Consider the following 22944-nt stretch of genomic DNA (forward strand, 5'->3'; position numbering starts at 1 on the left):
GAAGGAAGGGGTGGGGGGTAGGGTCAGGGACTGGGTCTAACCCCTGAAATGCTTCAGCTGACTGAGGGTCCTCCCTCTGGGACTCCAGCCTTCCCAGAAGGGACAGTCCTGGAAAGAGCTTGAGATTTGGAGGCAGAGGGCCTGGGTCTCAGCTCTGCCACTTCTTCCCTGGGGAGCCTTTGGTGAGGTTCTGCACCTGTCTGACCTCAGTTTGCACACCTGGAAAAGAGCCGATCACCGCATCTGTCTCATTGTGTTGAGGAAGATTCGGAGAGGAGAACGGATGCAGAAAAGCTGTTCGACCCTTTATAAGTGAACCTTTATTCCTTACAGCTTAGACATCCAGGCCTGACTGCTTCTGATCCGGGCCCAAGGGAATCAGGAAAGGCCTCTTGAAGGGGGTTTCTTATGCTCTGGATTCAAAGGCTGGAGGAAGGCCAAAAGACAGGAAGGGGGAGGTCTCGGTAGATGCTCCCACATCTACCCTGAGGGCAAGAGAGAGCTTTAATGACTCCAAAGGCTGAAGTCCTTTGGCCCCCATTTTTCTGAACTCCCCCATAAACTGAAGTCTCTGGGTGAGAACCCCACGTTGCCATGGTGACCTCACCCCAGATACACTCAGACTGAGTGTACATTGCAGGCTGAGGGAGGTTGGGGGAAAAGGGTCATGTCCCTGAGGTTCCCAGGGGACACCAGGACCCTGGCTGGCAATCCTGGTACAGCTGTCTCCACCTACCCCACACTTGGCTCCCCAAGAAAGGGGTTCAGCTCTTCTGCACTATTCCCCACTTCCCTCTCTGCCAACAAAAGAGTTCCTTCTACACAGTGCAGCCCTTCTCCCCGCTTTCCCCCCTCCAGCTGAGTTCCCAGGTCTGCCTCCATCTCTAGTAAATCCCCCGCTCCCTCTCCTCGTGGGTGGGGGTGAGGGTCAGAGGGAGGAGAGGCTCCAGGTCCAGGCGGGTGTGGTGATTCCCAAGCAGCTACCCACCCCAGCAGCCGAAGAAACAAGGGGCACGTACATAAGTGCTCCTCCCCCCAAGAAAATGCTTCTGCTGTTGACTCCTGAATAACAGATGTCTGTCTGCATATTAATGAGATTGGACGAATAATTGGTGAGTTTTTCATTCAGTGTCAGAATGAACCCGGAGGCCTTATGTTCATGCACACAGACACCCACTCACCCCCCGACTCTCCCCTTCCCCCAGAGCACAATGAGACAGACGCAGATGCTGGCAAGTTTGACCCACAAAGGGGAGGGACAAACAGAGAACTGGGAGGGGGTGTCAGCAGGAGGGAGACCTCCAGGGTCTGGCTAGGTTTGTGGGTTTTCTCCCTCTTGATCTGCTGCCTTCCCAGACCCCCAGGGGCCTAAGCTTGCATTTGTGAGACTTCACCACCATGCAGAAGGGGCGCAGAGGAAGGTGGGAGCCAGAAGGTAGAGATGGTTGTGGGGAAAGGCAGGTGCAGCCTAGGGGGAGCAAAAAAGCAGTGGCCTCTTTCAGAGAGGTTGTGCCTCCCATGAGCCCAGAATCAGTGGGCCCTGTACCCCGCTTTAGCCCCTATGCCACAGTGTGGGGTGGAAGAACCGGGATATGGGAGTTAGACAGCTACCATCTGCCAGCTGGGTGTTTCCAACCTCTCCAAGCCTCTCTTACTCTGTCTCTAAGAATATCTACCTTGCAAGATTGAACAGATGAAATAAGATAAACTATGTCAAGTGTCTGTCATAGTGCCTGGCTTACAATAGGCCCAACACAGGGCACCCGGGTGGCTCAGTAGGTTGAATGTCTGATTCTTGATTTCAGCTCAGGTCATGATCCCAGGTTGTGGGATTGAGTCCCGTGTCAGGCTCCGTGCTGAGTGTAGAGCCTGCTTGAGATTCTCTCTCTCACTGCCTCTGCCCCTCTCCCCCACTCGTGCTCTCTCTCTCTTAAAAGAAACAAACAAAAAAAAGGCCCAACACATATCAGTTCTCCCCCCATCTATCTCCCAAACACAGACACACCAAGGCGGTTTCAAAATTGCTGCCTCTACTGCCAGACCCACCCTTGTTAGGGCAGGGGTTAATTAGAAGTTTAGTCATTATCCTGGCTGCCTGGAAATCGGAAGGAAAAGATAGGGGGAAGGAACGAGATGAAATAGACACAGGAGAGAAACTGAGGGAAACCAAGGCCTGGAACAGGATAAAAGAGACTGCAGCAGCACAGAACCACAGGCCAGGAATGGAGAAGGTATTGTAGACAGGTGGAGTGAACCCTGAAATGAGAGGCTGGAATTTAGATCGTACATTTCAAACCCCCCAGTTCTGCCTAGAACTCGACCTCAGAAGTCTCATCCACTCTTACCGTTTCAGTCTCCTCATCTGTAAGATGAGGGAGTTGCCTTGTTTTCTAAGGTCCCTGCTCAATGTGTAAGAACATGAGATTCCCAGAGGCCTGAGGGAGCAGGGGAGGGGAGGCGGCTACCTCCACACCTACCCCCTCTCTATGGCCCATCAGTCACTCTTGCTCTGTCTCCTCTCTCCCTGGGTAAATGGATCTGCTGCACCAGCAAACAACTGTCCATTGTGTCCTAATGAGGGACGAGCAGGGAAAAGCAATCACTTATGATGCAAATGAGCGGCGGCTGCAGCCTCCCGGCTTTCACTGAGCGCCTCTCTTCTGCCCAGACCCCTGCGCTGCCCCAGTTGGACCTTTCTCCCCAGCCCCAGTTTCCATCTGGTCCTGGAGAAGGAGGGGGAGGCCCAGACTGGCCTTCCCATTGTGCTCACCGCCACTCCCTGCAAGGAGCTTCAACCCTCACAGCGGCCAGGCTTCTCTCCCCACCCCAAAGAGCATCTAGCGCGGCTCAGTTTGTGTTAACTGGGGTGAGATTCATAGGACATACAATGAACCATTTGAAGGTGTACAGTTCCATGGTATTTAGTGCACTCACAAGGTTGCACAGCCACTGCCTCTCAGGGCTCAGGGGTCACGCCCCTCTGCCTGGCGCTGCGCCCCTAGCCTCCAGCGACACAGGAAAGCTGTTGAGAAGTCAGCAGAGTCTAGGAGGAATAGAGGCTGGTGCTGGGCTAAAGGCTGGGAGTGAAGGGGACAAGCCCTGGGCTTTAGGATGGAGCCAGCAGAGAAGATCCAGATTTTGGTGGTGATAGGTAAGATCATCACCGCTTTCCCCAGCACAGCCCTGCAGCCTTATCTTTAGGAAATGGTCTCTTGAATTTTTTTTTTTCTTCTTCTTAATTCCTCCAGCATCTGGTTAGGAACCGGAGGAGGTCCAGCACAGATCCTGGTTTCCATGGCTTTCATAGCCCCCGTGGGCTTGGGAATGATCCCACAGCAGGTTTCTTACCTCGGCAGTTACACAGGGGCCCTGAGACAGCCCCCAGGGACTCTCTGCCACTAAGAGAGGCCGCCCCTCCACAGGCTCCAGGGACAGGCTTCACCAAGGAAAGATTTTCTACTTATCTGGCATTTGGTTTATCGCACAGACCTATAGCCTAACAGCTGGGAAGATTCCCATAAGTTGTAGTTTGAGTTTCCCTTGCTAATATGCACTACATTTTAGCTTTATGTCGTTTTCAAGAGAAGATGGCAAACATCTGCTTACCTGTGTGTCTGTGTTACCTTCAGCTTCACTCTCCCCCTACCCCCCACCCGCCGCTTCCCTAATCTAGGACATGTGGTAATGTTTTTAAAAAAACAAAACTCTTCTGGAATCAACCAGTGCCAACTGCTGCAGCATTGCAGAGAAAAAAAACCTTTACAGGGTCACAAACTTTCTTTCATCTTCTCTGGCCCTTGTCCCCACTCAACAGAAGTCCACACTTCCTTTCTCCCAGACAAACACAGCCCAGACAACATAATGAGGGCATTTTCGTCTGCGTTCTAATGAATAGGGAGTCCCAGGCTAGTAAGTTTCAGCTCTGCCACCAACTCACTGGGTGACCTTTGACAAGGACCTCAGTTTTATCACCTATAAAGTGGGAATAACAATTTTTGTCCTAGCCATCTCCCATGGAACTAGTGAGGAGGAAGAAATACTAGTTGTGCCAGTGCTTTGAAGTCGCAAAGAGATTATCATGAACATCATAATTACTTCTCCAGGGATGGCGGCAGCAGTTTGTGTCTGGAGCATCCAGCCTGGAGGAGGCTTTGCTGGAGGACACATGGAGAGGGGAAACTGATGTCCTCCGTCTGTGTGGGTGTTGGCTTGATTAATCACAAAGGAGTAGGCTTCATGGCAGGCAAAAGAGAATCAAGGAGGGAATCCATAGGTGTGGGCTGAGACGAGGAAGTAATTCTCGGACACTTAGATCTCTTACAGCTTTTGGAGTAAATTGGGGTGCTGGCAAAGTGGGTGGGAAGGACTGAAGGAATTCGCACTCCCAGTGGCAGAATGTGACTAGTTTTCCAGGGACTCAAGTGGGGGGGGGGGGAGTGGGGGACCAGCAGTTGGATAAGACCTTCACTCGATGGATCCCTTCATTCATCCGCTAATTCGTTCATTCAGCATATACTTTTTGGGTGCCTAACAAGTATCTGCCACATACTGGGGGCTGGGTTCCAAATAAAGATAAAGTGATACTAATCTTCTAAGGACCTTCTAGTCAAATGGACAAAATAGAATATACACACAAATAACTTACTAATGGAAGAAAGTGTCATAAATAAAGCAAACTGCTGAGGTATTCTGTAGGAGGAGAGATTCTGGGCTGGAAGGCTGGTGAAGGTTCTGTGGAAAAGCTGGGATGGACAGGATTGGGCCTGTGGAGATGGAAGAACAGAACTCACCGAGGTCAAGTTACAATGTGGGTGGAACCTGCGGGTCCCCATGTTTGGTGGCCAGGGTGCCTGAGAGGGAGCAGCAGGTGAGGTTCTGGAGAGGTTGGGTTTCAGCTTGGGGTGGATGGTGTAGGAAGACCACATGGGTCAGGGAAATGTATCCTCAGAAGACTTTCCCAACTCCTCTTTGTGGATCGTGTGCTCCTTTCCCCTAGTCCTAGTTCTGCCGGCTGGGGGGGGGGGGGGGTTCTTATCCAGGCCTTCTGCAATCTCCTGGCTTCTTTTTCACCAGGCCAAATCCTACCCAAGCTCCAGGGGTCAGCTTGAGATGCTTCAACCGGAGGTCCTGCCACACAGCCCCCAGGGGGCTTCTGAACCAGAAGGCCAATTCTGCAAGGGTTTTCTGTGGCTTTCTTGCCTCACCCATTGAATAGTAAGCAATATGAAGGCCAGAAATGGATCTCTTCTCCCCTCCCTTCCACAACCACACATATAGAAGCTATCACAGAACTGGGCTCATAGTCTCCCCTCAATCATTAACCTTATTGTCACTCACCAACTCCTAAGGCTGGTTCCCTGCAGTTTAGCCTCACACAAATCTATGTCTGCATCAAGGCTTTGCCACCTCCTTTTGTTGTGTGACCCCGGGGCAAGTTGCTTGACCTCTCAAAGTGTCATTTTCCTCATTTGTATGTTGGAAATAGCGCATGGCACTTCGTAGGAATGTGGCAAATGATAGTCATTAATGATTATTACTGCTGTTGCCCCCAAGACCTGGCAAGATCAGATGGTCCCCAGAAGCCAGGGCTGGGTTTCCATTTTTCTTCCCTTTCAATCTAATCATCTTCTCCCATCTGCCTTCTTCTGCTTTGTCCTCTTTGGGTCTTTCCTATCCCTCTTGACGGGTCTTGCCTGCTTTCTCCCTCCAGGCCAGCTGTCTCTTCTCCCCTCCGAGAGCGAGAGCACACTGGTGGCTGGCTCTCACTAGGTAAGGGTTGTCTGTTCACCTTGCTCTCCATCAGTCAATAAAGATAAATTACAAAATCATTTGTTTTATTTGTTCTTGTTACCTTGAGGGCTGTCTGAAATTGCCTTTCTTTAGAAAGCCCCATTTGCATATCTCCACACTGGAGTCAAAGGCTGCAGCTGTGGTTTCACTGCAATTTAAATATTAATAAAATCTCTAGCTGGTTTTTTTAAAGCAATCTGGCCCTTCTGCTCCTAGGCTGCTAATATAATTTAATCTTTGTCCTTTGTATTTATTTAAAGGGCCATTTTGGAGTCAACTGAAGCCAGCTGCTGCAACCTTGTAGTTAAGAACCACTAACTAGCCCATAAACCTTCGTTTTCCTTAAGAGGTACGAGAGCTACCTCTCCTGGAGACAAAATAGACCTCAGGTGACATTTTATACCAATCGGCAGCCCCTTACACTAAGCCAGTGGTTCTCAAACATGAGCTTCCTTCGGATCGGATTGGCTGGGCCCCACTCCCCAGTTTCTGATTCAGTATGTTGGGAATAAGGCCCTGGAATCTGCATAGCTAACAAATTCCTAATTGTGGTGTTACTCCCCACCCTCCTTCCCCATCAGGGGATCATGGTTTGAGAATCCCTGCACTGAGCTGCTGGTGAAACTGCCTTATCATTCTGGGTCCCTGAAACAAGATCTCCAAAGTTCATCTGTGCCAGTCCTCGTAACTTGTGGGGAGACTTTCCAGTTGTCCGTTCCTTCCAGACCCTCCAACCATTGCTTAGGTTTTCCTGATCATTCGGACTCATTTCAGGATCAGCACCCCCTGCATCTCCCCAGGGCTGCTCTCTACAGGAGCTGGCTGTCTCCAGTTCTCCTTAATTTTCTATTTGCCCAGATTCATTTCTCTAATTTTCCCCTTGTTATGGGCAGATTTACAGGCTGTGTGAGGGAGCCAAACCAAGCATCACTGAAGTACGGTGGTAACAGGGCCTGTGGCTCAGCCATTCCACAGACTTTGACAAGCAAGCTCCCTCGGTCTCTGGTTAGCAAGCCCTCCTCTTGGGTTTCTGTGGGTAGATCTGTAGCTCCCCTCACGCTGCCCTTCTTCCTGTGCCGCCTGCCTCTGGGGCCCTGCTTATCTGCTCTTCGCAGCCTTCACAGGAGACATTCTGGGCAGCTCGGCTCCTTCCGCTCCAACCATCCCAACACTGATTCCTTTCTTTTTCTTCTGCATGTTTTTGAGTCGATACTTTGTTGATGATTTGGGTTGCATTTTTTTTGGGGGGGGGGCGATAATCTATGGAGCTCTTCTTTAGGTCCCCTCCCTGCACCTGCATGATAATCCATCCTCTTCTCCTGCCTTTCCAGCTCCTTTGCAGAAGTTCATTTCTGAGATGAGATAACAGCAGCACAGGAACTAGTTCCCCAAATGCTTCTGTGCCCAGAGAGGGTTAAATTGTGGGATGGAGAAGGGAGAGGCCATCTTAAAGCCAGAGGTCAGGGGCGCCTGGGTGGCGCAGTTGGTTAAGCGTCCGACTTCAGCCAGGTCACGATCTCGCCGTCCGTGAGTTCGAGGCCCGCGTCGGGCTCTGGGCTGATGGCTCAGAGCCTGGAGCCTGTTTCCGATTCTGTGTCTCCCTCTCTCTCTGCCCCTCCCCCGTTCATGCTCTGTCTCTCTCTGTTCCAAAAATAAATAAACGTTGAAAAAAAAATTAAAAAAAAAAAAAAAAAAAGCCAGAGGTCAAAGGAGCAAGTAGATTTGCTCCATCATCAGAGAAGTTTTTTTTTTTTTAACTTTAATGTTTATTCATTTTTGAGAGAGAAAGACAGAGTGCGAGTGGGGAAGGGGCAGAGAGAGAGAGGGAGACACAGAATCCAAAGCAGGCTCCAAGCTCTGACTTGTCAGCACAGAGCCTGATGTGAGGCTCGAACTCGTGAACCATGAGATCATGAGCCTAAGTGGGACGCTTAACTAAGCCACCCAGGTGGCCACACAGATAAGACTCTTAAACCCAGCTAGGCATCATGAGGCCAGGGCCAGAAGCTGACTTCCGGAAAAGGTTACGCAGAGCTGAAAAACCGGATGGGTGTGTGTGTGGATATCTGTTAGGAGACCTCGAGAGATCATTACAGAAAACTTTGAATGTGTCTCAGTCATCCCTGCTTTTTCCCAAGATTCCTGGGAAGGCATACTATATTACATGGATGCGGCTTTTCTACCAACCTGTCAGTGATTGGACACCCCCAGGATGTCACTGGAAATGAGACATCCCTGACTGAAGACTGGGCCAGTAGCACTTGCTTCCCACCTGCCCTTAGGTTATCTAGACCCAGGGACTCCCTGGTGGGCTGCCATGAGCCCTGGAGAGGTGGTGCCATACGTGAGGCTGGACTGGAAGTTTTTTTGTTTTTGTTTTTTTTGGGCTTTTTTTAAATTTTATTTGATTTGATTTTGATTTTTTAAAAGAAAAATTTTTTTAATGTTTGTTCATTTTCAAGAGAGAGACAGAGAGAGAGCAGGGGAGGAGCAGAGAGAGAGGGAGACACAAAATCTGAAGCAGGCTCCAGGCTGTGAGCTGTCAGCACAGAGCCTGACGCGGGGCTCGGACCCACGAACTGTGAGATCATGACCTGAGCTAAAAGTCAGACGCTTAACCAACTGAGCCACCCAGGAGCCCCATTTTATGATTTTATTTTTAAGTAATCTCCACACCCAATGTGGAGCTCAAACTCACAACCCAGAGATCAAGAGTCGAATGCTTCACCGACTGAGCCAGCCAGGCGCCCCTTGAACTGGAAGGTTTTAGTCACTGAAAGATAAGCAGTCATAAGACACAGGATGGATGGAGGTGGAAACAGGTCGCCATGAGCCAATCCTGTCAGTCCCTTTGCCGAGGGCTGCTTTCCCAGGGAGAGCTGCCACTGGGAAGCAGGAACATTCTATTGCGTCCCACCGTGGCCCCAAAGAGAGTCTAGAGAGTGCTAATTCCTCTCACGAACCCCTGTTCTCCCCAAATTCCCTTGAGGCTTGAGCCAGTACCCCTGACCCAGGACAGCGACTGATGTGGGTGGGCAGGGTTCAGATTCCCAGGTCGTCACTTACTAGCTGTGCAAACTCTGAGCAAAATCTTCTATTTCCCATTGTCATTCTTCAAGCGAGGTGACAAATACTCACTTCCTAGGGCTGTGATGAAGACTCCATGAGATAAACATGTCATAATGCCAGTTTGTTCCATTTTCTTCACTCTCCCCTCACCCATCCACCCTGTTTACAAATGTGGCAGTGCTGAATCATGTGAGGATTTAATTCTCTTTGCCTCAAAGAGGATCCTACTCTCTGAACATGTGAAGACCAAAAAATGATGATACAGACTCTTATCTGTGGATTAAGTATGTTAAATAGGAGTGGTTGTCAGGAATCTCAAGATACCCTCCCCAGATTCTTGTCCCCTGGTTATTCAATCAAACACTAATCTAGGTCCTGAGGTGAAGGGGCTCTGCAGCTGTGATTAAGGTTATGGACCTTAAGATATGGAGATCACCCTGGATTACCTAGTGGGCATGATCTAATCACCTGAGCCCTTAAAAACAGAAATTTCTCAGGGTGCCTGGGTGGCTCAGTCAGTTAAGCATCCAACTCGATTTTGGCTCAGGTCATGATCTCATGGTTCATGGGATTGAGCCCTGCATCGGGCTCTGTGCTGGCAGCGTGGAGCCTGCTTGGGCTTTTCTCTCTCCCATTCTCTGCCCCTCCCCTGCTTGTACTCTTTCTCTCTCAAAATTAATACACATTAAGAAAAAAAACCCAGAGGGGTGCCTGGGTGGTTCAGTCAGTTAAGCGTCCAACTTCGGCTCAGGTCATGATCTCACGGCTCATGGATTCAAGCCCTGAGTTGGTCTCTGTGCTGACAGCTCAGAGCCTGGAGCCTGCTTCGGATTCTGTGTCTCCCTCTCTCTCTGCCCCTCCTCCACTCGCTCTCTGTCTCTGTCTCTCTCTCTCTCAAAAATAGATAAACATTAAAAATTCTCTGGCAGGAGTTAGATCTGGCAGTCAGAGAGATGAGGAAGGGGAAGTCAGAGAGACTCCAAACATGAGAAAGCTTTGACCATGGTTGCTGGCTTTGAAGATGGAGGTAGGGGCTGATGAGCCTAGGAATGTGGAAGAAGCTAAGGATGACCTCTGGTCAACAGCCAGTCATTAAACAGGGATCTTAGTCCCACAACTGCAAGGAACATTCTGGCCAACAACATGAAATGAGCTTGGAAGCTGATTCATCCCCAGAGCCTCTAGAAAGGAACACAGCCTTGTTGCCTTGATTTTGGTCCTGTGAAACTAATCAGTTGAGCCAACTCGGCTTTCTGACCTACAGAACTGTGAGACAATAAATGGCTCTTATTTTAAGCCACTAGATTTGTGACAATTTGCAATGGCAGAAATAGAAAATATGATAGGTACCAAAGCCCCCTTGATAACGCTAGGAGTTGGTACTAGGGTCTGAGTAAGTCTGTAGCTGTAAGCTTCAAGAAGTCACGCTTGGTGAAAGTGAAAGCAAATTTATTTGCAGGTGAACAGCAACAACATTTACAAAATGTATTTTGTATAGTCAAGTCTGCACTGCCCTCACACACTAGGGGGCTAAGGAAGACCTAGTCCTTCCAACAGCTATAAACAGGCTGGATAATGAGTTTATGAAAAACACTTTCTCTTCCTTCAGCACACAAAATTATTTATGAAGCTGTACAGTTCGGCAATAGGAAGCAAAAAGAAGAAAATTACCTCAAGGAAAGCAACAGCTCCTTTCCTGGTGGGAGCCGTCATTTTATAGGCATGAAATATCCCTGTCAGAGATCTTGTATTTCAAGAAGAATGGGTGACATATCAGAGCTACAACAATAAACATTGTATTTATTTCTAATGGGGAATTAGAAGACCCTCTTTGGACATCAGTTCTGGAAAAGATTCTGCTATTTCAGAGCATATCAGTGCTAAGAAATCTTTTAGAAATCTGGATTTCTAAAGGGCAGGACGACTCCCTTTTCCTCAAACCCTCAAGGTTCACATTTATATCCATTACCTGCCTCTGAATCCCTCCAGGCCCCCACCCAAGCTCCATCCACTCCAACATTTGAGAGCCGCCCAAGGGCTGTTCTGATTTTAAGTCACATCACAGATTTCCCCAAGTACTTGCTTCCCACTGAAGGGTCTAACTCTTGGCCTTTATGAACACAGGATTTTAGGGAAGCAAACTTAGGGAGACCAGCTATTCTCCTGAGGCCAGCCATTCTGTGCCTCCAGCTCTAAGCCAACATCCCCAGTACGAAGAATAGGGCTGATAAATAATGAATCAGCATCTTGCTCAATTGGCGGCGTTTAAATGGTTTTAAATTCTTTTCAGGTGAAAAATTACCACAATTTTGTGCTCATGGTAGATTTCAAAGGGAGACTTGAAGCAGAAAATCTTTAAGGGCCCCTTGCATACCAGAATTTCTTCTCAGGCTGATGTATATAAAATATTCAGTAACCGGGACTGTGGAAAGACTGAAGAGGAGCTCCCAGGGCCTGGAAAACGACTGCTTCTTACGATCATTTTCGGAGTCCTGTGGTGACAGGCCCTATACGCTACACACATGGCTGGCTGAGGTCAGCAGTAGCTCTGGGAATCTGGGGGATCAGGTAGGTGTCCAGCTCCTGGCACTGGTAGAGGGCTACACTGTCCAATACCCACTCTCGGGTCACCACAGGTGCCTCACACATCTGCCCAATCGCTGGGGACAAAGAATGCAAACAGAAATTAGTCAATTCACATTTTCCCAGGCCAGACTCTTGTCAATCTACTCCTGGGGACCTGGTTGTATGAGTTCACAGCGTTACTCAGGTAGGTGCAAAACGGTTGATCTTAAGTAATGCTTCAGGACATAGGACCTTATTTAGAAGCCTGAGGAGTGACTGCTGGTGAAAGCCTACAGCCTCTGGCAACTTTAGTAACATGAGCTCCAATCTGTTAAAGGAAGTCACCAGAGAGCAAAACAGCATTGCAGTTTAATGGTTTTGCAACATCTTAGGAGAGAAAGCAAAACAGATGATGAGCGCGATCACATCTGTGTGAAATACATGTGTGTACATATATACGCACGCATGCCTCGTAGAATTTTACCATCACCATCTTCAAGTGGTGAGATTACTGGGATTATTTTGTTGTGTTTGTGTTCATTTATATTTTATGTGATGAACATTAATTAATATTTAACCTCCACCAATGGAAACAGTTCATGCCTTACTTTTATAACACAAAAGGCACCACGAAAACTTTTAAAAAGTCATTTTAGGCATGCATGCATGCATGCATTCATTCATTCAAATATTCATTGAGCACCTAGAAGATGCTGAGAACTGTGTTAATCAAACAATGGGTGACCTGTGGTGACCCAAACTCATCACACAGATCCCATATGTCATAGGCACATTCCTATGGCCTTCTAAAGCCCCACACAGGTGCACCATCTACTCCGGTTGATCAAATCAGGACATTTAGACCTAAAATGACCATAGTCTTCATACTTAACCTGGGCCCTGCAACCCATACTCCTCTGGACAAAGGCTTATAGCAAGACTTACCATGGAAGCCACTGTCCTCTGTCCAGGCATCCGGTTGCACGACCACAATTGGGTGAGTAGCCTGTATCCCCGGGAAGGAAACAGCATTGAGGGTATCAGAGCAGGGCTTTTAGAACAGTCACTTCACCATTTCTTGACGGTTTGCTGAAGCAGACTAGTTTAGGTGCAATCACAGAAAGGAGGGGGATGGGCACACGGCAAAAAGGAAGGGTTGGAGGGAGAGTCTTCCCTCAATAAATTAAATACTCGGAGAACTCAAGCCCTTACTCATCCTCCACAGATGGCATCTTCTGGCACTGGTACATGGTCAGAGAAGATTCAGGGCAGAGAGGCTTCTGAGGTCCACTGGCAGGGTTCGTAGGGATGGATGGGTACCAACCAGCCTTGCTCAATCATAGGACAGATATTTGGCAGGGCATCACTTACCTTGCTGAGAGTGAATAACGAAGGCCTCTTCACCACAGAAGCCCCACAGAGGCGCACCATCCACTCTAGTTGATCTAAATAGCACATACAGACCTAAAATCACCACAGTACTCTACACACTTAACCTGTGCCCTCTACCCCATGCTCCTCTGGATGAAGGCTTACAGCAAGACTTCTCAGTGGGAGAATCTCCACCTCTCTGCTCCAAAAGGACAGAGAGGCCTTGACCTAGAATCTATACCAGGTATGGATTCTAAGTCAATTTGCCACCAATATGCTACCTACTCTGTTTATTGGTCCCCAAAAGACCACTTGGCAGATAAGGTTTGACAGTCTCTCAAATAAAACACTTTGGAAGAAAAGAATCCAAGATCTAATTTCCCTTAAATTGCTAAATTGCTGGCTAAGATACTGTGAAAAAATGCTCACTTGCCTTCCCTCCCTCCCTGCCTAATTCTGTGTTGGTAATTGATAATCACGGCCACCAAGAGCACCATACTTGGTGGTAATTACTGTAAATGTCAAGAGACAGGAAGATAATTCATTCAGTAAAAAAAAAAATACACATCATCCTGGACAGAAACTCAGCACATCAGTGGGGAAGGGCTACGTGCTGAGCTGGAATCAACACATTCGGGGGAACAGAAACCAAAAGGGATTATACAGATGTTCCCCTTGCACCTGGAAAATCAGCAGAACCGACCAATGAATGGCTTCTGGGCCTCTCTGGGGATTGCTGAGGTGCTCCTATTTGTCTGAATAAACCGAGGTCAACAGACTCATCTCTAAAATGATACCTGCTAGAGACCTGGTTTTCATTACACCAAAGAACAAAAACACTGAGAAATCCTCAAGTGGCACTTGGAAATTTCATAAAAATCCAATCAATAACCAATAAAGAAGACAGAAGCAAAATTACTTTGCCAGGCCCTCTTGGGGCTGCTCATCTGTCCCTGACTAGATGCCAAGGCCATCTTCTGAGGAGCAAGAGAACCTGATCCCTGGGGTGGAAGGGGGCACAGAAGCAAAGGTGGGCGGACTTTGTTTTGAAGAGAACAAACCAAACCTATACACATACCAGGGCCTCAGTGCTACACACTGCAGAGTTGAGCCCCACAGCACTCCTAAACATAACATCACATTCAATGTCAAAGTTAATTAGAAAATGTTCATGCAGAGTCTTCCCCTGCCTGCTCTGGGCCTGTGTGGGGCCCCAGGCCCACAGGGCTTATGCAGCCGCTGTGTTTGCTTCTTAGTAACAAATGAAGATGGTTTAGAAGAGCAGAATTCCTTCTTAACATTTACAAATCTGAAAGGTATCTTCTCCCTAACTTATGACTTCCCTCCTTTCTTAAAGCAAAGGGCAAGAAGGGCAGCTCTACCCCACTTGAGCATAGAACACTGTATCCTAGAACCTAACTTTTCACTGACTTCTAGCTCTCAGGAAGGGGCACAGGGCTGTTTTTTTGCCACAGGGTAACGTTTAAGCACAGTTTTGCCTGACGGGTGGTAGAGAAATAGAAAAACCTCTAGAACACCTCACCAACCTGAGGAACCCCCTTAAAAGGGATGGCCTCTCCTGTAACACTTTACCATGTAAGGGGAAAGGCTGGTGCTGGACTCGCCACTTCTCCCGGTCTCTTACCTGTGGCCATGTTGGAAAAGGGCCCATAGCAACAGATTTCTAGGCCCCCGAAGATCTGGGAGAAGAGTGGCACAGAAGGAGGAAGGGAAAGAAACACCAATTATAAAAGAGTATGCATTTTATAAAAAACAGCATAAAGAGACTCTCGAAAATGAAGGACTTTCTTTTTTCTTTACCACCTGATAACTTCTGCTATGTCCCGGAGACAATCAGTGTAATGTCAGAACGTGGATGGATTTTAGAGAACTTTTTTTTTTTAATGTTTATTTATTTTTGAGACAGAGAGAGACAGAGCATGAACGGGGGAGGGTCAGAGAGAGAGAGGGAGACACAGAATCTGAAACAGGCTCTAGGCTCTGAGCTGTCAGCACAGAGCCCGACGCAGGGCTTGAACTCAGGAACCGCAAGATCATGACCTGAGCCTAAGTCGGACGCTTAACTGACTGAGCCACCCAGGCGCCCCTCAGAGGACTTTTTAAAAGTGTGTGAGTAATTGGTCCACACTTCGGTCACTCTTTGTTATTCAGAGGCTGAGCTTTCCACTTCGCCACCAATCAGGCCCGGGCTCCTTCCTGGTGACTTCATTTCTTGTTAGAGACCCAAAAAACCTGGGCCTTCTTTATATTTAATAAAAGTCTTGGATGGCTAGATATTCAAGCTTTTAGCTGCAGTTTGGTGTTTTTATGCAGACTTGGTACATCAATACTAACCATAATTCTAACTGTCAGAGAGGTCTATGTTGATTTTACATGCTCTTTTTCTCCTCTTTCTCTGGTCTCTGAACATCTGTTCCTGCCTTCACACTGCTTTAAGAACAGCCATTGTTCCTTTAGGCAACCTAAACCATTTTTAATCTAGAAGTTAATCTAATCTAGAAGTGAAGCCTGGTTCTGCCTCTCCTCATTGAGCTGACCTGACTGCCTGGTTTCCAGGAGACACAGATTATACTGTGCCTCCAAGGTGCCTCTTCCACTTACATACAGTGCTGGCTGGCACTGCCCAAAAGAACTTTCTGTGATGATGGAAATGTTCTCTATTTGTGTTAATAAGGTGCCCAAGTCACATGTAGCTACCAAGGTCTTGAAATGTGGTCACGGTGGGTGAGGACCTACACTTCCTATTTTATTTAGTTTTAGTTATCTAAATTTCAAAACGGCGGCATGTGGCCGGTGGCTATGGTGTTGGACAGGCAAATTCTTACACACGAATTGGCACAGATTCTTAGGCAAGCACTAGCATATCATTTAAAAGAAATCTCAAGTTGTGTCAGTTGGCTGGATAGATACCATTTGGGTAAACGTCAATCTCTTGACCCTCTTCTCCCCATTCCACTAAAAAGACTGCCTAGGCCTGGAACTCACCTTGTTTAAATAAGAGAGATGGGGGTACAGAAAACTCAGGAGCTAAAAACTCATCATGGCCTTTTACGAAATGAGCCTCCCCACCCCCATTTTAACTACAGCCAAAGGAATAAGAAGAGCAGCAGGACAAGTCTGTTTCTGTTTCAAGTGACAGCCTCCATATATGCCATTCTCCGTATCTGTATGAATAAACTGCATCCCCAACCTGTTGACAGGATCTAGATGCTCCTAATGCTAAAAGCTGTCCCCAAGCAGCCGTCTGGAGCCCAACATTGCTGTGAAAAGTACAAAAGATTAGGAATTTTTGTATCCAAGCTGACACTCACTGATGAGGATGGCTAGTTAGGAGATGAGTTTAGAAATCTGAAGTTTCACTTCTACAACTACAAATACATTTCTCTTCCACAGGAAAATATTACAGTGACATTTAGTATTTTCAGAACATCATTACTTTGACCGGGCAACTTCCATCACTGCCATCCCAAATTTAGGGAAAACCCTCAAACGCTGGAATTTCCTTTGAAGGAGGAAGAATCTGGTGCTAATTCGGCCTTGCGTACAGTGGAATAAAAACAAATGGCAGGCTCACACAGAACTCCCCTGGAGTAAAGGCAGAAGCAGAAACAGGGCCAATAGCTTTCCTTGGCATCTGGAAGTTACTCGATAGGTTCAGAGGCTGGGGATGGGTTCAAGGGTTCAGAGCTCTCCCAAAGCAGTTTTCCCTAGAAAATCTCCTCCACTGGTTCTTTCTCAAGTTCTATAAAGGGACAGACAGTGCTCCGTATGGGGATGTTCTAAAATGCCCATTTAAAAAAGGAAGAAAAAAAGGCAAACTTTTAAAAAAGAAGAAATGCAGACTAGGCATGGAAGTGCTCAGTCAGTGACCCGAGAAAGCAGCAGGTTCAGGCCTGACAGGCAGATGCAAAACCATGCTTGGACTTCTCCCTGACAGAGAGACAATGCTTTGTCTCCATAATCTGCTACAGTGTGATCTGGGAAAAATCATGGAGTCTTCCTGGGCCTCTAGGCCTTCATTTGTAAAACTGTTAGAATAACCTATTTTTTCCTCTGTGAAATCTATGACTTTCCAAGAAACTATGGTATTGTACATTTAAGATTTTTTAAAAGTATATATGTATGTATATATGTATGTATTTAATCTCTGACCCAACATGGGGCTTGAACTCATGACCCCAAGTTCAAGAGCTGCATGCTCTTCCAACTGAGTCAGCCAGGCACCCCTAGTATTGTTTCTTTTTTAAGATTTAAAAAAAAGTTTATTATTTATTTTTGAGAGAGACAGTGTAAATGGGGTAGGGGCAGAGAGAGAGGGAGACAGAGAATCCCAAGCAGGCTTCACACTGTCACCACAGAGCTCGATACTGGGCCCGAACTCACGAAACCGTGAGATCATGACTGAGCTGAAACCAAGAGTCAGACCCTCAACTGACTGAGCCACCCAGGTGCTCCTCTTTTTAAGACTTCATTTCATTTCATTTCATTTATTTATATTTGAGAGAGAGAGGGAAAGAGAGAGAGAGAGAGAGAGAGAGAGAGAAAGAGAGTGTGCATGTGTGTCTGAGCAGGGTAGAGGGGCAGAGAGAGAGAGAGAGAGAGAGAGAGAGAGAGAGACTCTTAAGCAGCCTCCATGCTCAGTGCAGAGCCCAACACAGGGCTCAATCCCACAACCCTGGGATCATGACCTGAGCTGAAATCAAGAGTTGGATGCTCAACCAACTGAGCCACCAGGTGCCTCAAGATTTTATTTTTTGTTTATTTTTGAGAGTGAGAGTGCACATGCACAGGGGGTCAGGGTGGTGTGGTGGGCGGGGGGGGGCAGACAGAGGGAGACAGAGGATCTGGGTCCAAAGCGGGCTCCACAGTGAGACAGCAGAGAGCCCAATGTGGGGCATAAACTCATGAACTGTGAGATCATGATCTAGCCGACGTCAGATGCTTAACTGACTAAGCTACCCAGGAGTCCTAAGAGTTTACTTTTTTAAGTAATCTCTACACCCAACGTGGGGCTCAAACCTATAACCCTGAGATCAAGAGTCACATGCTCCACGGACTGAGCCAGCCACATGTCCCAAGAAACTATGGTATTGTTAAGAACTCAGATTCTGGAGCTTGACTGCATGAGTTCAACTAGTCATGGGTTCCCAACTAGCTCTGTGAGCTTGGGCAATTTACTCAATCTCTCTGAGCTTTTAATTTTATCATCTATAAAATAGGTATAATTATAGTACACACCTCATAGGGCTACTGTAAAATTGTTAATTAGTTAAAATATGATCGAGTGTTTAGAGCAGACCCTAGCATACGGTGTAGGTTATAAAGATGTTAGCTACTGATTAACAAACACTTTCTCTTCTGTGCTTCCACAGACAGCACTGTACATCCCCCTCACAGCAGTGACCACATTACCTTAGAGGAAGACAGCACAGTGAAATGGAAAGAGCAACGACCTTAGATTCACATCTGTTTCAAATTCCAGCTCTGTCCCTTATCAGCTGAGTTTTGAATCCTAGACTGGGGTCCAAAGTACATAGCTTCTCTACACGTCTAAGCTCCTTCATTCATAAAATGGAGATAATACTTATTTACCTTATTACAGGGCTAGGACAACTAAAAAAGAGCCTACATGGAAGCACCTAGTTAGAACTCCAGCAAGTGAGTATCCAGTGCCCCTCACAGATGAATGAGACCATCTCTACCAAGGGGACTGGAATGCAGGGGTATGGGTGGGGTTTCTGACAACAAGGCAGAGGGGGACTTTACCTTTCTGTCCCGAGATTCTCTTGCTCGCTTCGGACCCTGGTGGTTTCTTCCATTGACAACATCTCCTCTGACTTCAAAATCATGCTGGAAAAAAACCAATGCACACCACAGGGATCAGAGAAAGAGAAACCTCCTTCAGTGGAAGTGGAGTAGATAAGTCGTATTAAGGAATTCAGTACTGTCAAATTTTGACAACCCTACTCCCACCCCCCAAAATCATTCTTTTTGGTGGACTGAATGAAATGACCAGCATCTCAGCTGCTGAAATCAATTCACTGAAGTAAATCTTTGTGGGCAGAAATTAACAATTGGCTTTTCACCTCATTGGGACTTAACGTATTTTAATTTTTAACATCTATCTCTTCTCAAAACATTCACTTAGCATTTAGATTAAACTGCTAATACTGTGCTGTTATAAAGATAACTGGAGAATTCCTGATCTCTTAAATCAACTGTGTATTACCATCTAAAGAAATAAGGGCTTCTCAGATTTCCATTGAGAGATTTACAGTTAATGAGACCAAAATGATAAAATATAGATTTAACCCAGTAAAGAAAGTTAGAGGCTTTTCATAATCACTATTTTGACTGGTCAAGGACAAGGAAGTAAAGAATAACTGGGGGAGTAAAGAATGACTGGGGAGGTTAGAGCTTTTGGGAGAATTTTGGGGAAGAATGCTCGGGAACAATTCTGACTGACACTTGATTGTAGGGAAGACAAAGTCATGAGTGTAACTACAGGCTGTTATTAGAGGAAAGAACACTTAACATTTCGTAGTCACTTGAGTGAGAAGAGTCCAGTGCTAAAAATGTCATCTATTTGAAGCTGACCCTCAAATTCCTTGTCCTGATTGCACCCCTGTGCCTACTTAAGCTCTCTACCTGGAAGTCTAATATACATCCCCAAATTCACAGTCTAAAACAGAGCTCTTGATTCTACTTCTTCCCCCTCAAGGTGCTCCTCCTCCATATCTTCCTGATCTGATTTACTATTACTGGCACCCATTCTTGTTCAGGCCCAAACCCTAAGTGTTAGCTCCTGAATACCTCCCTTTACCTCATCCTCCAAATTTAACCCTTCAGTAGGTCCTATCCCCAAACGTAAATCAACCTCTTCTTCCCACCTCCATGCCTCCAATTACCCTACAAATAAAAGTCAAATTCTTTACCATGACTTCCACCAAATCCTATGTGATCTGGCCCTTGTCCGTGATCTTCTCCAACCCCTGGTCCAACCTCTGCTCTCTGTATAGAATTTGGCAATTACTACTCTCCAGCTACACTGGCCTATTTTTCTTTAATAAACCAAACTCATTCCTACCTCAAGACATTTATGCTTGCAGTTCTTCTGCCTGTTAACATTTGTTACCTACATTTTTCCAGGCCAATTCTTTTTATTTAGGTCTCGGCTCAAGCTTTCAGAAAGCTTTCGCTGGTCTCCTTAAGTAGTCAACCTCTGTCCCTAGTCAGCTGCTAGTCTATTGTTCTATATTATTTCTCCATAGTATGTATGTATGTATGTATGTATGTATGTATGTATTTTTTATTATTTGGCTACTATCATTTTTTAAAGTTTTTATTCCATAGTATTTATTGGTATTTTAAATGTATCTTTATTTATTGTATGTCTCCCCTCAATAGAACATGAATCCCACCAGAGCAGGGACCCAGCGGTCTTATCTACTGCTCTATTCCTGGTATCCAGGACATAGTAGGCTCCCAACCACGTTAGGTCACTGAATCAAAGTTAAAACCAACAAAATGCCATTTAATTAATTATAAATATGCTAAATAGTGCATAATAGCTTAAAACTGCTTTTGCTAATTTTATTTTGCCTTGTCTGTTGTCACCAGCAGTTCTTAGATGGCTCTATTCTAAAATGATTCTTCCTCCTACACCCTGTCTTATTTACCTCTCACTGTTCTTAGGATCATAAAGAGTAACATCCCTTTGAAGGAATCTGATTTTTAAGTAGATACATCTGCATGTTAATATGAAGGATTTCTCTTCAACAACAGTTTTCTACCAAGGTATATGAATGTAAGATTTAGGTGGGCCTGTTTCTTAAGCTTACGGGTCTTTCTTTATGCTTTATAAATTCCTTTTCCTGGGGTGCCTGGGTGGCTCAGTCGGTTGAGTGTCTGACTTCGGCTCAGGTCATGATCTCACAGCTTGTGAGTTTGAGCCCTGCGTCAGGCTCTGTGCTGACAGCTCGGAGCCTGAAGCCTGCTTCAGATTCTGTGCCTCCCTCTCTCTCTGCCCCAACCCACTTGCATTCTGTGTTTGTCTCTCTCAAAAATAAACAAACAGTAAAAAAATAAAAAATAAATAAAATCTTCATGTTTAAAAAAAAATAAATTCCTTTTCCTTCCTCTGAGAAAAGGATTGTTTCCATTGACACTTAATTTTTTTTTAATGTTTATTTATTTTTGAGACAGAGAGAGACAGAGCATGAACGGGGGAGGGTCAGAGAGAGAGGGAGACACAGAATCCGAAGCAGGAGCCAGGCTCTGAGCTGTCAGCACAGAGCCCGAAGCGAGGCTTGAACTCATGGACCACGAGATCATGACCCAAGCCGAAGTCGGACGCTTAACCAACAGAGCCACCCAGGTGCCCCTCTATTGACACTTAAACAAATGAGTGAGAATGCAGAATTTCCTGGTTTGCTCTGCGTAATTCTTGATGGTCCACATTGTCAAGGAAAGTCTTTGGAAAGCAGTATAAAAAAAGGAAACAGAGAAGTATTCAATGATTTTGTGACTCAGTGGCACCAAGTCTTTCTGACTAGTTTGTAAGATCAAGTACCTACCTCATCTAGCATCTTTCTTTCTTTAATGGACTGGGTCACCCCTAAAGAGAGGACAGAAAACACAGGTCACACAAAGGCAGAAGAACATGCTCTTTTCACGGAGGTGGATGGTGAAGCGATACCGTACAGCACAGAGGGCAACACTGAGTAGAGGTCCTCTCTCTAAAGCAATAGCCCCTTAATAGATTTCCTTCTGGAGACACAGTGGTGGCTTAATTTAAACATTATAAAAGTGCCTGCTGCACATGGATTTCTGCCTGCTATTAAATAAATCCTCAGTTCCTATGCTAACATTGCTAGGAGCAGATTAGGTCGTATTACTTATAAAAAGAAATCCATTTTCCCCAACATCACCAGCTTTATCCGAACAAAGAGATATGCGTTCAAGATAAAGCTAGTTTAGTGTTACCATTAAAGACCTTTTGGTAATTCAGATTCAGCATCAGCAAAAACCTTAGGTGTTAAAATGTTAGGTGTAAAAATGCAATTCTGAGGTGTTAAAGGGAGGAGGGGGGACATTATATTGTACTTACAGAAATAGCTAACTACCCATTTTCCTCCTGCAATACCCAGAAAATATTTCAGTGTCCGTTCACACACAAACTCAGCATCTGCAGGATGAAAAACATCCAAAGGATTAGCAGTTGAAAACAAAAATCAGCAAGTTCTGCTTTAAGAAGCTAAAGTGCCCCTAGCAACTTATGCTACTTGAGATCAATCCGGATTGAGGACTCTGACAGCCCAGGTGATAGGCTCAGAGGCCAGAAGCACCCTAATTATAAGCAGCAAGTGTGCATCTTTGGAGGCCTGGGAAAGGCTGATAGAAGGTTGAGACACAGGAAAGGTCTGCTCTATCTTCCAGGTGCCAACGTTGGCTAAAGACGACTGTCATTGTGTTGAAGAAATCACCCTTATCAGTAGTATTGATACACGTGGCTAGGGAAGATCTATTTTACTGGATGGCAAAATGTGAAAGGAGACAAAAGCAGCATTATTGAAATCCTGAATCTGAAATGTCCATGTAAGTGACAAGGTTTCACCACCCAGAACTTCTACCTGGGGAATCCTAACCCCTTAATTTCTAAGTCCCCTGAGAGGCACAGGAAAAATAGACTATTTTCACAGCTTTTCTCTTTTCTATGTACTTCAGAAGGTAGTAGCTGAAGAATCAGTTCTGTTTTTCTTAGCATTTCAAAGGCCTCCTTTGAAGAACTAAGCAAACTGAGGAAAGAACACTTAGTTTTTTAATTTTTTTTTTTCAACGTTTATTTATTTTTGGGACAGAGAGAGACAGAGCATGAACGGGGGAGGGGCAGAGAGAGAGGGAGACACAGAATCGGAAACAGGCTGCAGGCTCTGAGCCATCAGCCCAGAGCCCGACGCGGGGCTCGAACTCACGGACCGCGAGATCGTGACCTGGCTGAAGTCGGACGCTTAACCGACTGCGCCACCCAGGCGCCCCAGAACACTTAGTTTTAAACAGGAGAAATGTATTTAACTAAATCCTAAACACAGTAGGCCATCTGCCAGTAGAAGCAATAGCCATTCTCTC

At 46.2% G+C, this 22944-nt stretch overlaps 1 protein-coding gene and 1 long non-coding RNA gene across 9 annotated transcripts in view; both read right to left on the bottom strand.

The window, feature by feature from the left end:
* Positions 1 to 300: 300 nt before the first annotated feature.
* Positions 301 to 8997, bottom strand: LOC123603770. 2 transcript variants are annotated; one of them, XR_006714987.1, is made up of 2 exons: positions 8857 to 8997; positions 301 to 426 (listed from the first exon to the last, which is right to left on the bottom strand). It is a non-coding gene; the product is annotated as an uncharacterized LOC123603770 (long non-coding RNA). The 2 variants fall into 2 exon arrangements; XR_006714986.1 differs by lacking the exon at positions 8857 to 8997 and adding an exon at positions 4646 to 7224.
* Positions 8998 to 10291: 1294 nt separating this feature from the next.
* The window catches only part of BRCA1 (BRCA1 DNA repair associated), a 62833-nt gene continuing 50180 nt past the window's right edge, over positions 10292 to 22944 (bottom strand). For all 7 annotated transcript variants that reach the window (XM_045489010.1, XM_045489009.1, XM_045489011.1 and 4 more), the window contains exons 17-23: positions 21926 to 22003; positions 21393 to 21433; positions 18583 to 18666; positions 14441 to 14495; positions 12796 to 12869; positions 12370 to 12430; positions 10292 to 11519 (exon numbers count right to left, since the gene is read on the bottom strand). In XM_045489010.1, coding sequence (XP_045344966.1) covers positions 11374 to 11519; positions 12370 to 12430; positions 12796 to 12869; positions 14441 to 14495; positions 18583 to 18666; positions 21393 to 21433; positions 21926 to 22003 — 539 coding nt within the window. In that variant the 3' untranslated portion in view covers positions 10292 to 11373. The remainder of the gene's footprint in view (positions 11520 to 12369; positions 12431 to 12795; positions 12870 to 14440; positions 14496 to 18582; positions 18667 to 21392; positions 21434 to 21925; positions 22004 to 22944) is intronic.

This window comes from Leopardus geoffroyi, chromosome E1 (assembly GCF_018350155.1).
Source record: "Leopardus geoffroyi isolate Oge1 chromosome E1, O.geoffroyi_Oge1_pat1.0, whole genome shotgun sequence".
Taxonomy (NCBI): domain Eukaryota; kingdom Metazoa; phylum Chordata; class Mammalia; order Carnivora; family Felidae; genus Leopardus; species Leopardus geoffroyi.